Source organism: Vitis riparia, chromosome 18 (genome assembly GCF_004353265.1).
Source record: "Vitis riparia cultivar Riparia Gloire de Montpellier isolate 1030 chromosome 18, EGFV_Vit.rip_1.0, whole genome shotgun sequence".
Lineage (NCBI taxonomy): Eukaryota > Viridiplantae > Streptophyta > Magnoliopsida > Vitales > Vitaceae > Vitis > Vitis riparia.
In genome coordinates this window covers 29,560,257-29,574,796 of record NC_048448.1, presented here as the reverse complement: position 1 = coordinate 29,574,796, position 14,540 = coordinate 29,560,257, and the positions used below count along the sequence as shown (strand labels likewise).

General features: G+C 33.6%; 1 protein-coding gene across 1 annotated transcript in view; it reads right to left on the bottom strand.

The window, feature by feature from the left end:
• Positions 1-4,352: 4,352 nt before the first annotated feature.
• LOC117907129 (O-fucosyltransferase 9) overlaps positions 4,353-14,540 on the bottom strand; it is a 32,614-nt gene continuing 22,426 nt past the window's right edge. Inside the window, 7 exon segments of the mRNA XM_034820522.1 lie at positions 4,353-4,763; positions 5,333-5,523; positions 5,621-5,788; positions 10,607-10,774; positions 10,899-10,930; positions 10,933-11,102; positions 13,441-13,638. Coding sequence (XP_034676413.1) covers positions 4,595-4,763; positions 5,333-5,523; positions 5,621-5,788; positions 10,607-10,774; positions 10,899-10,930; positions 10,933-11,102; positions 13,441-13,638 — 1,096 coding nt within the window. The 3' untranslated portion in view covers positions 4,353-4,594.

The window sequence follows — 14,540 nt, the reverse complement described above, 5'->3', positions numbered from 1 at the left end:
GGAGTTGAGCGAGGCAGCGAGGGATTTAAATGCGGGGGGAAGGGTAGGTGGGTGAAGGAGGAAGGTGGGGAGCGGGAAGGGAGTGAGTGGGGCCCACGTGTTGGTGGGATGAGGGTTGACTGAATTGGTAGGAACGACAAGTGGTTTCGAAAACGGCCGTGTTTGGTAGGTAGGGCTTCTGTTTATCAGTGGCTGCAAATTTCCTGCAGCCAGTGAGGGAAACTATGACTGAAATCAGGGACAAGTTCATATATTTGGGATTTCAAACTTTCTTTTTCAAAATGTAAAGAAGCCTTGTTTACGTATTAAAATCTTGTATTGAAGGCAAATATGTGTTTAGTTACTGTTGAGTTACAACATATTGCTCTCTAAAACCAGGATGAGTCATTCAAATGATGACTCTTAAAACATGTCTATATGACATGGTGTTGAATATTATAGAAGATTTAATCTACCCGTATTAAACATCAATTGATTTTAAGTTGAGATAGTTAAAACCCGATCTAACAATTGGTATCAGAATCAAGGTTATGAGTTTTCTAAGGATAGATCATCCAAATGATGACTCTTAAAACGAACATGATGTGATGTTGAACACCATAAAAGAAATGACATGATGTGGAATACTAAAAAAGATTTAACCTTTACAAAAAAAAAAAAAAAAGAGATGACGGAACATAAAGTCTTTTTTTATTTATGACTTAACTATTTCTTCTTCTTTTTCTCTTTTTTCTTTTTAAATGTTGTTATTTACAAATATATCTAGCACAACCAAAACTTCAATTCAATCTTCAGATTTTTTGGCAAAATCAAAGAAAGTATTACACAATTACAACTGAAATTTTGTGTCTATGCTTGCCTCACTGTATTTGTGCTCAAATCTCATCCAACCATATTTCATCCCAAGAAATCTATGTTCAATTATGGACTTGCAAACTAGCTGTTGCTCATATCAAAGATCATGTATTCAAGCCATTTCCATGTCTTGGATTCCCTTTATATTGAAATGATCATGCTCTTTTTCTTGCCTCCAATAAAAAAATTTCTCTACTTCATTATATACAAAGAGAATTATGCTTCTTCCCCGGCCTCTCATGTCTTCCATGGTTTGTGTGTCTACTTTGGATTTCAATGTGTTGAAAGGGATTTGAGAAGGACTAGACTTTCAAGTCATACGATGAAATAAAGAAAATTTGTTTTATTGTGATGTTCCAATTTACAAGTGACCATGCACAAATGAGTAATTTGTATTAAATAGACCATACACAAGTGACTGTCTTGTAACAACCAGCAGGTAAATTTAGGATATATAAGTGGTATGATTCAAACTCAAGATCATATATTACTTATTAGAACCACATTTTCCAGTGTTCACCCTAACCAATTGGATTACCTTAACGGGTCTCACCCTCTTCTCAATTAGGATCATATTTTGAATTTTTTTTCCTTTGAAAAGAAAACAAAATCCTAAATAATGAGTGTTAAAATACCATAGGAGCAAACTTTGATTTCTAACATCCTCTACAAAGTATAACAATATTGATTCAAGTTTTATAATCCAACAATATGTACATGAAAGATAGTTATGAAATATTGAGTGTTTGAGAATTTGATTAAATAACTACAAATTAGTGATTCAATATTCGGGAATTAGGATTTTGTTTAAGTTTCATTGGTATGATCCCTTTAAGAGACATTTAAAAAAAAAATTAGAACATGTTTGGATTGCGGAAATATGAAAGGGGAATTAAAAATTCAATTTATTTCCTATTAATTGTTATAATTGAAATATTTATTAGGAATGCCAATAAGGATTAACAGAAAAAAAAAATCATTTTTATTAAAATTAAAAATTCCCGAGTATAAAAGCTAGAGGGAATTTCACATTCCCATTCTCGTTAATTAAATAACTAGAGGAATCTCATTCCCATACGTCGGAATCTCCACATCCCACCATCCCATCGGCCATACCTACCTTTTATGGCTTTAACTGACCAACTGTTTCTCTCTCCCACTCTCCCATTAACCACCTTTCCAAATGTTCCCAACCAACTCCTCTCTCTCTCTCCCTCTCTCTCCCTCTCTCTCTCTCCATTTTAAAATTATTTTCTGAAACACATGCTTCAATTCCCTTCCAAAGTCTATAATTTTCCAAGGAAAGTTCAGTACAATCATTGGATTGTGACATACCCACCAATCTTTTGATATCTCCACTTGGGCCCAATAGGCCGCAATTTTCTCCCCAGCCAAACAGCCGAAAAAGTAGTGATGGGACATCCAAGAGATACGGAGAAAAATGGTCATCAACCAAAATTTTTATGCCAGCAAATCATCACCAGACGGGTTGTTACATTACTAGACCAACGTTTCTCTCATTTAAATATTTTCGTAATAGTGCATGGTAACGAAGTGACAGTCAACTTCTACGTTTTCTTAATCATACGAGATGGAAATAAGAGTCAAAGAAGAATTTTAATATCATATGAAAAAGAAAACTTAAAATTTTAATAAAATTTAATTTTAATTTTTGAGAATAAATTTTATTTATTCAAATTGATGGAAGTATTCTTAACAAATGAATTAATGAAAGTCTTCTTAACAAATGTTTTGCCAAATTGATTCAAATATGAATATATTATTAAAAATACTTTTTAGAATCACTGTCAAACATACTCTAAGAGTACATTTAGGAGTGATTCTAGAAAATATTTATGATATTTTTAACACTTGAATGATAAAAAATTTCAAACATTAGAAAGATTAAAAGTGTTTTCTAGAATGACTGACAAACGAGCTCTTAGTATTGGGCATGCCACATGGTATTAGAATCCAATTATGATTAAGATCCTTCTATTGCATTTTAAATTAGGGAGACAACTAGAATTGGTTGGTTTTGTCCAACCTCGCCTTTGGATGGGATTGAGTAATTGTTTTCAATATTAAATTGAAATTAAGTTAAATTTTTTCAATCCCAATTTAATTTAGGTTTGGTTTGAGACAACATTTGGATAATTAAAATATAATCTAAATCATAATTAATATTTTTTATAATATTTATAATTTATATTATGTTATGTAATACCATTCATTTATTTATTTATTTTTGAATTTTTATGGAGTATAATTATATAAAGATAAGCAAAGTTATTTTGATTTTTTTTGTTATTATATTAAACTTTTGTATTATTTACAATTTAAATTTTAGAATATATATATAAATTAAATTTTAAATCTTACAACCTAATACACCCAAATCTAATCTAACCATGTGTGTAAGTTGGGCAAGTTAGCCAAATCCAATCCTAACTTAACTTGATGTTTGAACAAGTTTAGTTAAATATTTTCAATACTCGAATTGGGCTTGGATTCAATATTTTTATAATATTTATAATGCTTGTTATGTTATACAATAATATTCATTTTCTTTTTAAATTTTAAAGAAAAAATAAAATTATAATTATATTATATATTTTTTTTTCATTTTTTTAGAATGATACATAAGTTTATTTTACCTTTTTATTATTGTCTTAAAGTTTTGTCTTATTTATTTAAATTTTGGTATAAATATATAAAAAAAAAAAAAGTTTTTTTAAAAAACCATATGATTGAATTTTGAATCATATAACCCAATCAACCCAAGTTTAACTCAATCAGCTTGATCAACCCATATTCAACCTAAGTTTTAAAAAATAAGATTGTGTTTAAATATCTTGGGTCAAAGGTTAAGTTAAGTTGAACTTAGGTTAATTACTTCTTAATTCAAGTTGGACTCGAGTTAACCATCAACCCAACCAACATGACCAACTCGCCCAAGTTAAAAATGTAAGTCGAACCAATCCAAGTTTAGAAAAATGATATTTGAATGGGTTTGGGTTGAGTATTTTAAGTTAGAATTCATGTTGAATTGAATTCAAAGATTTCATACCTTTTTAATAGTAAATATAGTGACGCAGTATAATTTTTATTTTAAACCAACATCAAACATTGAAATTTAATATGCTTTTAATCTAATATATATATATATTTTCTATTTTTGCTTTCTTTATATATATATATATATATATATATATATATATTGATAGATAAACCTTTTTTTTTTTTTTTGGTACCTATTAAGACCAGAGCCTAGAACCTCCCACAAACCCATCAACTTACCACTTGAGCGAAGCCTCAAGGGCAAGAAATGATTTTAGAATATGCTTGGATTTTATCATTATTGAGCACAGTTCTGATACCACCTACCTACATACCCAGCTTCACAGCCAAGAAGAACAGTCCAGGCATATCATCTACCCATATGATATCTCTGACACTCAACAAAGAAAATAAAGAGAAGAATGGCAAGATAATGGGTGAAACTCATTCAAAATAAAATTTTCATCTTATATGGGCTGTTACTGTGTCATATACAATGGATTTTGATTATCAACTAGCAACTATAGCTGAGTCAATGAAGTTGAAAGAATCAAATCTCAAAAATTCTCCCCTCAATTCAAAGGGAGATAATTACCTTCAGAATTCAATTAAATTATACAACATAAATTACAGGTATAGGAAAATTTCATCCACCTAAGGACTGTTTGTGTTACGAGTTTCAATCAAGTTTTGTTGTGTTACCATTATCAATTCCTGTTTCTGCTTGTTTACACATGCAATCTGGCATTGGAAAGGTATAAAGCGAGCTGCTGGGCTTTCGCAATTCGCTTCCCTTCGAATCACTATGGCGTAGCATGTCTTGCATCTGGCTCTTAAAGTTGTCCCAACTACAAAACATATCAGTAACTAAATAAATATACACCAAGGAAGATTTCTAGCAAATGGTGGTTACAATTGAGAAAGGCCCTTAATGATGGGAAAGAATTAAAAGAAGTACCAAAGAGATTCATACCCAAGGTTAATATAAATTAATTTTGATAAATTAACTATGTGACTAATACTCTAATTCAAGGACCTGCTCAGAAATGGACCGAATAATAATAGATCAAACCCAGAATGAAAAAGAAAACAAAAGGCATATGATCTTCATATGTCCTACAAGCTTGAGGATAAAAAATTAAAAGGGTTAATTTCATTCACCTCTCCTGAAGTTTCGACTAAATACATCTAATTCCCATAGGTCTGAAATTTTATCAAATATCTCCTTTATCCTTTTCATTTCTTATTTTGACTTACCTCTCCTCTCACTCAAAATAAGGGAGGTATATGATGAATTTTCAAACTTATGGGAGCTAGATGTATTTAGCCAAAACCTCAGGGGAGGTTAATGAAATTAACCCAAAATTAAAATTCAGAGACAACTAGGAGAGAGAAAAAGAGTGAAGCTGTATCCCACCTGATATCAGGGCTATCAAATAATAATGCTAATTTCCTTTTATCAGGTTTTATTGTCTTTGCATGGCCTCCATATAGGTAGCGCCTATGACCCATCAAGAAGTGGGGGAAATTTCCACCTTGAGTAGTTACAAATACTTCACTGTGAAGGCAAACTGTATAATCAAGAGCAGCCAACCTAGAGGAGTGGCCCTGCATCAGAAACACATGTTATTCTAACCATTTACTTGGTTCCAATTGAAATAACAAACAATAATTTCAAACACATATATCAGGATCATCCTGATACCTTAAATGGAGCAAGTTCCTCAGGAGAAGCCAGTGTATCCTTCGTTTCTAATCGTGGAAACATCTGTCTAAGTGGGGCCATATACCTTTCTGCTTTATAAATTTTTCCAGCTGCAACATAAACTGAGGTAGTATTATCAAAACCCATGCCCCTAAGCATCATCCCTACCTGCAGACCAACTAACTTATTTTAAAACCATCAAACATAAAAATTAGACCTCAAGGGATTATCCAATATTTAGTTCCATGCATTGTGTAGTTTTAGTTCTGGTACTGAAAAAGACAACAAGTTGAAGACAGGTTGGAAGATTTGATATACTTCATAAATGAAAAACAAAAAAAAAAGAGAAAAAAGAGGCCCAAAAATGTAATCCTTGTGTAGGTAAAACAAAGATCAAAGGATAGGTATTATATTATTAGATAAATGCATCAAAACAATATCACTTGTTCAATTAATCAACTAAGTCCATATTGTCAATGATTTATCAATGCTTGCAATAGTCTACAACATTTTCACAACAGTATCAAATACTCAAGCATAGTTAGGAATTCAAATTGTACCAATTCCTCCCTATCATGAAAACAATCGACAGTTTTGCCTATATTTTGGAATATCAATAATTTGGGGGTACCGACATAGAAAGAGGGAGGAAACAAATTGCAAAATTTCAATAAGAGGTCACTAGTATTTGCTGATATCACTGATATTTAGGCGATATTTTACGAAAATATGGGCAAAACCATCAGAGGTTCCCTTAAACTGTTTCCAAAGGTGTCTTTTGACCTCTAACAGCCAGTTAGACCTCTAAATTTATAAACAAGCCCCTTCTCTCATTTAACCAATCTCTCATTTGAATTTCCTCTTTGATTTTCCTATGAAGTATGTTCATCCTCCTCTCCCTTGTTCTTTCAAATTTTTGGGTTACCCTAGTTGAGTTGGCATTTACTAGTGAAGGATTCACTCACTATTGAGAAAGAAAAGTTTTTTCCATTTCACAAGAAGAATTCTAGGGATTCCATGGTTCTCGTTTAAAAAGTAAAATATCTTCTGCTTTTATTATAGGCAGATTTTGTGAATCTTGTCTATCTCCTAGCATTAACTTTCTTGAGGTTTCATTTGTATCTTATTATAGTTTCTTTTTCTTGTAAAAACATTGCCTAAATATGTTGTAAAATAATTTATTTTCTCAACAAATTAATGAAAATAAATTCCAATTTTTCTCATGGTATGACAGTAATTTAGGGTTCTAAACTAAGATGATAAATATATATATATATACCCCTTTTGGTCGGCCTTCATTGTCAACAGTTTCAACTAGCCTTCATTGGTGGTGTGTTTCCTCTTAAATCTATCAAAATATCTTTGGTAATACCTGAACATTTGGTTACATTAGTAGGACAATCATCTAGCCCTAATGAGAATCCTTCATATTACTATACATAAGCTAAATGGTGCCAGAACTTCCTACAATGGTCCTAGTCTATGAAGCTTTTTAACAAAGGGTAAAGGGAATATGCGGCTACTAGATGCCTCAAGGAAGGTACTAGATCCAAAAGATTTGAGTTCTTTTGGCTAGGGATGCAGAAAATTCTTTAGTCATGTCTTGTCTCATCAACTCCATGGAACCACATGTTGGTAAAGGTTACTTATTTTCCTTACTACTAGTGATTTATGGGAAGCTGAGATACTTGCTCTAATACTTGGAATGAACTTTATGATCTGAAGTGCCGAGTTCATGAGACCAACTAAGGGAACATGACAGTGACTGCCTATTACAATGTCACAAACTGACTACGGCAAGAGATGGATCTTTACCGATACTATGAGGTGGAGTGCATAGTAGATAATGGCAAGTGGAAATAAGTGCTAGAAAAAGAACTGGTAGTTGATTTGTTGGCAAGCCCAAATGCAGAACTAGATCAGGACCATGGTCAAATCCCAGCAAAAGATCGTGTTCCCTCAGTAAGGGAAGTCTATGCCTACATCAGAAGGGAGGAGAGTAGGCGGTTAGTCATGATGGGAAACTCTTAACATAGAGAATTCTGCCCTAGTCATCACCAAACCCAAGGTTGCCATATTAAGTGGGTAAAGGAAAAATAATGACAAAGACAAGTTATGGTGTGACCACTGTCACAAATAATACCATAGGAAAGAAATGTTGGAAGTTGGATAGAAAACCTCAAGGTTGAAGCAAAGGAAAGAAGTTTACTTGAAACAATGACCCAGGATATCAAACCACTGTTGAATTACAAAGAATAAGATCACCAGGCACTAAGGGAATCTAGAATTTCCTCTTTTCACCAAGAAACAACTTCAGCACCTGTATGAGTTTGAGTCAAACACAAACCACTTCTTCCTTTCTTTCGTTTTTATTTTTTATATTATTTTATTCTTTTTGTAAGTTGGCAGAAACAGATAATTTTTTCACTGCTTTGCATACTTCAAAAAATAAAAGCAACTCTTGAATAATTGATTCAGGCCCCAAATCATATGATAGATTTATTAAATTTGTCATCTTCCTATGTTCCATGTTCAAGTCATCAAAAAGTAAAAATAGCTAGTATTTCTTTATCATTGTTAAAGAGCATGATATACATTATGGACCAAATCCAATACACTTAAGTTTTTAGGAAAATTAATTATCCAACATGGTATTAGAATATAGTTTGGTGGAGATCATATGTTCAAGTCCCATCGCATATTTATTTTCCTAATTTATTGAGCCCACATGCTATGTGTCTCTCCACATACGGGTATGTGACTATGCATGAGAGAGAGTGTTAAAAGACCACAATATACCCAAATTCAATAAGTTTAAACTTTTAGGAAAATTGGTTGTCTAGCAATCATCTATTGTTGGAAACATTTTTGTATCTATTTCAAAGACCTAACTCCAAATTTTGTTTTACATGTCTCAAACTTGTTCACCTTCGTATTCTCTTCTCTTCCAGCTACAGTGTCTGGATGTCTTGCCTTTATTCATGTTCATAATCAAAATTGGAGCCAGTTGGATCCTAAATCTCTTAAATGTCTTTTCCTTGGGTATTCTCCAACACAAAAGGAATACAAATGTTTTCATCCTCCTTCCCAAAAAGTTTTTGTGGCAATGGATTTTTTTTTATTTTTTTATTTTTTTGAAAACAAATCCTATATTACCCAAACTTCTATTCAAGGGGAGAGTAGTAAGGTGAAAGATTAGTTTTTAGGCAGTTTTACCCATTCCACTGCCATCTTCTTCGTCTACTTATACCTTTGAAAGCCTTGAAAACACAGAAAATATTCTGAAAACTGTGTTCAGATCTGTAACCACAAGTAAGAAAGAGTGACAATTCTCACTCAAACTTGTGGGTAAGTGTCAGAAAAAATTTTAAAAATAAAAAGGAAAGAAAAAGATAAAGAAATACAGGTGTACTTTAGGAGGAATCAAGATATTAAAAGTCGTCTTCATTATCAGTTCTTTAAACCAGACATGGTGGATCTAAAAAATATAGCTGAGCTTAAATCTAATTCTTTCATTTATGAGTCACAATCTGATCTTGATGTGTCAATAGCTCTCAGAAAAAGTGTTCTGCCTTGCACTCAACATCCTATCTCCAATTTTGTTTCATAGCACAGACTTAATTCGTCTTTCAAGACATTTGCTACTAATCTTTATTGTGTGAACACTCCTAGAACTATACAGAAAGTCTAGTAAATCTCAAGTGCAAAGAAGCTGTCAGGAGGAAATGAGAGAGTTATACATGAATGATACATTGGAACTTGTGGAACTACCACCTGGAAAGAGGGTAATGGGTTGTAAATGAATATTTACAGTTAAAGCTGAGGGACAATCAATAGAAAAATTATCAGACTTGTGGCGAAAGGGTTCACTCAAACTTACAACATATCAGTGCCAAGATGAACACAGTGCAGGGTCTTTTGTCACTTGCTGCAAATTTAGAGTTGTCTCTACATAAATTAGATGTAAAGAATGTGTTCCTTCATGGTGATCTAGAGGAAGAGGTCTACATGGAATTACCTTCAAGTTTTAGAGAGAGAGAGAGAAAAGCTTGGAAGGAAGGATGTTTTAAGTTGAAAAAATCACTTCATGGTTTGAAACAATCCCTAAGAGCTAGGAAAGAAAAGTTCATGAAATCAGTCCACAAGTTAGGATATGTGCAAAGCTAAGGTGATCATACTATGTTCTATAGACATGTTAATGGAGGTAAAATCATTATTCTTGTTGTTTATGTTAATGACATTATCTTAACAAATAATAATGTTATTGAAATGAAAAGTTTAAAGGGATTCTGCCTAAAGAGGAATTTGGGTGATCTTAGCAATTTGCTAGATAAGAAAAGGAATTTTTCTATCACAACAAAAGTATACCCTAGACCTACTAAAGGAGACATGTTGTGGCACAAACTGAGATACACTCCAATAGGTGCAAATCACAGATGTGGAGTGGTATGAAAGAGTGTGTGAGTATACGAATCTATCAAAGGTAAGTTGGCAAACTAATCTATTTGTCCCATACTAGACCTAATATTGCTTTTACTATGAGTGTTGTTAGCGAGTTAATCATGTTCCAAATGAGGATCATATGAATGCCATTTCTTAAATATTGAGATACTTAATGGGAACCCTTGGAAAAGGACTGTTATTCCTTAAGAAAATTCATTTGGAAGTAGAAAGCTTATATTGGTGCTGATTGGGCAAATTCTACAAGTGATAGCAGGTCTACTTCCCGGTAATATACCTTTGTTGGAGCCTTGGAGGCAATTTAGCAGTGTAAAGAATTGAAAAAGCAACCGGTTATAGCTAGATCAAAGTGATGAAGCAATGTTCAGCTCTATGGCACAGGGAATTTGTGAAGCAATGTGCCTAAGGTTGCTAATGAAGGAACTAAAGGTTGTGATGAGAGTTCTATGAAGCACCTGAAAAAAGATACAAAGAGGAAAGAAAAAACAGTGTTCAATGAAGCTAATATTTAAAAAAGCTATGTACCTCTAATGGAGTTAATGGGCATTTTCCATCCATCCGAATTGCACCTGGCCTTATTATTCTACCTCTTTTATTGAATTTTCCTCTCCAACCTCTTTCACGAGCAACATCCATTTCATGTTTCTCTTCCTCACCGCCATCATACATACAGCAGGAAAATGCAACCATATCCTGTAAAGGAAATAGCATGCAGAGACAATGTAAGACAGATAAAATAAAACTAAAATAAACAAAGAGGAAGGACATAGAACTCAAGAACTGTGCCTTGAAGAAGCAAAGAAACAGACTCTGCTACCTCTTCAAACCGAAGATGCACTGAAATATATTTCCCCCACTTTCTGAGCTATTCTTAATCATCCGATCAACCATGTTCTCTGCAAGCATTCGTATAGGATCTGAAAATCTCAGTGCTTCAAAGTTGGCCAAGCATCTCAGGCTCTGGCTATCAGAAGGAACTGCATGAGCCAATCTGTTGGAGAAAGGTGCAACACGTACAGCCCTACACCAGGGAATATGAAGATCAGAGAACTGTTATTTGTTATATGATATCAGCTGCACATATTTCACAATATTTTCCTGAGAAAACCATTAAATATTTTATCACATTCAAAAAATAAAACCCTTCATAAAGATCCAGGACAAAGATAACAAAAGCAAGCCTTCTGATTCTATGTATGACATTCCTGAATGAAAAGAAAGAACTTCTATTGAACAAAAAAAGGAAAGAAAGCTGAGCCATGTACACACCAGGCATACCCAAGAAATCAAAAGAAAGTGAAAATCAAAACCTAAAAGAACATTTAGAAAATCAGCAAAAAAAGATACCATTCTAAACATGCTACCAGAGTTCCCCAAAGAAAAAGCTTCCTTAATAGAACATGGTTCAACTTTCATTGCAAGTCCAAAATCAACAGCTCCCCAATTTTTTCCATTCTAAATACACCAAAACAAGGCATGAGGCAGCTCAGCTCTAAATCCCCATGTCCAGTCCAAATTAAACACCAACCAGAGAAGCACCTGTTGAACCACCAACTCAGTAGGCTCCTTGCATATGAAGCATCTACTAGGGATTAACAACTCCTACCAATCAAATGTCTGCCACAAACTGACAACTCATAACAAAATTTATCCTTCATAGCCAAATAAGTGAGAAAAACAAGGCACTTTTGGTAGAAGCTATACGATTTCAAAATTTTTTCACACACCACCAAAATCTAAAACACAAACCAGGAAAAACCTAATTTGGAGAAGGGCAGCAGCAACCCGAGCTCAGTATCAATAGAGTTTAAAGGTCCAATACTTGGAAGATATCCGAATCCTGTCCAAAATAAATTAGGCCTTGTCGGTCAAGGTCAGGAACCCCCCTGGCAAAATTAATGGGCCTTTTCTCCTATTAAAGCCAATCCATCTCCACAATAAAAGGACTACGAGAACCATCAAAGGAGACTCCAAGGCTTCTAGAACTGGGATCAGTCCTGCATCTAACTTATTGAGACCTAACGGGAGACCAGAGCCCCTTACCACCTCAAAAATAGTTCAGGGCATTCTCCTAAACTTGATCAACAGCTCTTACCTCTCCTCTGGTCAGTGCCACTTATCTTCTCATGAACCCTACCCAATCTCTTCCTGACATCCCATGCTACATCAAAACTGCATGAGATTTCTGATCATCTGATCAAGAAGAGAGAGCTATTTGAAAGTTGAACATCATGGACGAGCCCACAAAAAATTGTCCCTTTACATTTTCTTGGAATGCTAGATGTCCAAAACCAACCTCTACGATGAGAAGAATGTTGGGCATGCATCCAGATTCTCCCACATATCAGCCAAACTGTCTTCCCTACAAACCATCCATGTCCTCAGATGGTTTGCTGATTATCATCACTGCTAACTGCTTGGAGCCACCACTCTGATAATTTATTTCCTCCTTTCATTCCCCAACCATCTTTTCACATGCAGCGTCACACCACAAAATAAACGTAAATTCCAATCAAATTGGAAGTTTGAAAAAACCACACCCACCCTCAAGTGTTTCCATCTGCATTCCCTGTGAATGTCTATCATTTTATAGCTTAAATTGATATTCATTTTATAGTTTAAATTTCAAAATAGAACATTCTCTGCTGGGCTATGTAGTTCACCCCTTTAAACCATTTTTCAGATTCAGCAAAAGGTATTCTTGACGCTAAAAAGCTTTACCTATGACTTGAAGTTTAAAGATCTCATTTTGAGTGTTGGGTGAAGGTTCACGTTTGGGGATGTGAGGGCTAAACATGAGTTTGATAAAATACTAATTCACTGCATGCTCCATCCAAAAGGAATTACAGCCACTAAGCTTTAGTTCATAAATTAGAAGCAAATAGAGATGCCTATCTTCAAGTTATATCTGGTACTGCATCCAAAGCCTAAATGCTAAGCTCAGGATGGCTAAAAGAAATTTTCATTGTCAACATAGAAAGGTGAAACTTACATTGGTTTATTATCTGCAAGATTTTGGTTCAACAAACTGCAAGTTGAAGTAAACCAATGGCAAGAAAATCACATCTCAAATTAACTGGCTCAATAACAACCATATCAATAACTTAAAGAATAAACACACATCCCATCTGCTCTCTCTCTCTCTCTCTCTCTCTCTCTCTCTCTCCCTCTCTTCAAATTAGGAGATGAGATTACAGTGATCAAAGTCTCTTTTATCTCTCCTTGTATTTGTTCTTAAATTAATATAATCTTCTTCGTTTCTGATCAAAAAAAAGATTACAGTGATCAAAGAAAGGTTTTGCACTGTCTTCACTTATTCAGTCATAACCATATCAATAATTTAAAGCATAAACACATACCCCTTCTGCAGGAGCTTCGGAAGGACCTTTTGAATATAGTATGTTGGACTTGACCAAGCTTTTAGTCTCAAATTTACAATGTTGCTTATATTATTGTCAAAACGCTGAAGGACATCTCCTGGGAGCTCTCTGATCACATTCACATTGTTTCGGAGAGCGTATATGAAGAATTCTTCATCAAATATGTCCCCAAATTTGCTGCAATACATTGAAAAGAAAAGAAAAATGACCGACTGTTTCCAGTATATTGCAGCTTAATAATGAAAGAAACCAGAATATATTTTTTACTCATTAAAGCATGATTTTCTTATGAAGATAAACCACTAAGAGAATAAAGATAGTCAACCAAAAAGGATACCCTGAATAACTGAATAATTGGTATATTGTGAAGAAATATATTTTCCATTTTTTTTTTCTTTTTGATAGGTGTGAAGAAAATATATTTTCTAAAATTGATAATACAGTTTTTGGTGATGCAGAACAGGAAAATGAAAGAGGAATGATAGATGGATGACATATATCACAATACCATAGACTTCACACCTAAGTTCTAATGGCATCACAAAAACAAGAAAACATTGAGTGTTGGAAAATTTTTCATGTTTTCCTTAGAAAAGACTTACCAGCTTTACACATAACATTAAGACTCCTTGGAACTACTCACAGTAACAATAAAGCTTGGGAATAAATATAATAATTCTTTTAACAAAAATAAAAATAAAAATTTGTATTTTCTTAAAAATTATGAAATAGTTGAAGGTGTGTACTATTGTATCATTGTATTGTGTGTGTATTGTAAAATACACTTAAGATAAGAATTGCCATATCGTTTATTGTAAGATTTTAACAATTATGACTACACCTTTGGTATACTTTTCTAGGTGGTTGTAACTTGTCTCCATCACTTAAAATCAAGTTACAAGTTCATGATTCTATCCGTCCAAATGCACTAAGCCAAAGTACAAGAGGGATAGTCCTATACATCTGTCACCTATTCTTGATAGATCTTGAATGCCTATCATTAGAGACTTAGAAAGAATACAAGAAATCTAGAATACAAAGACGAGAGCAGCTAAGAAATTTGGAATCTAGAGAAGACT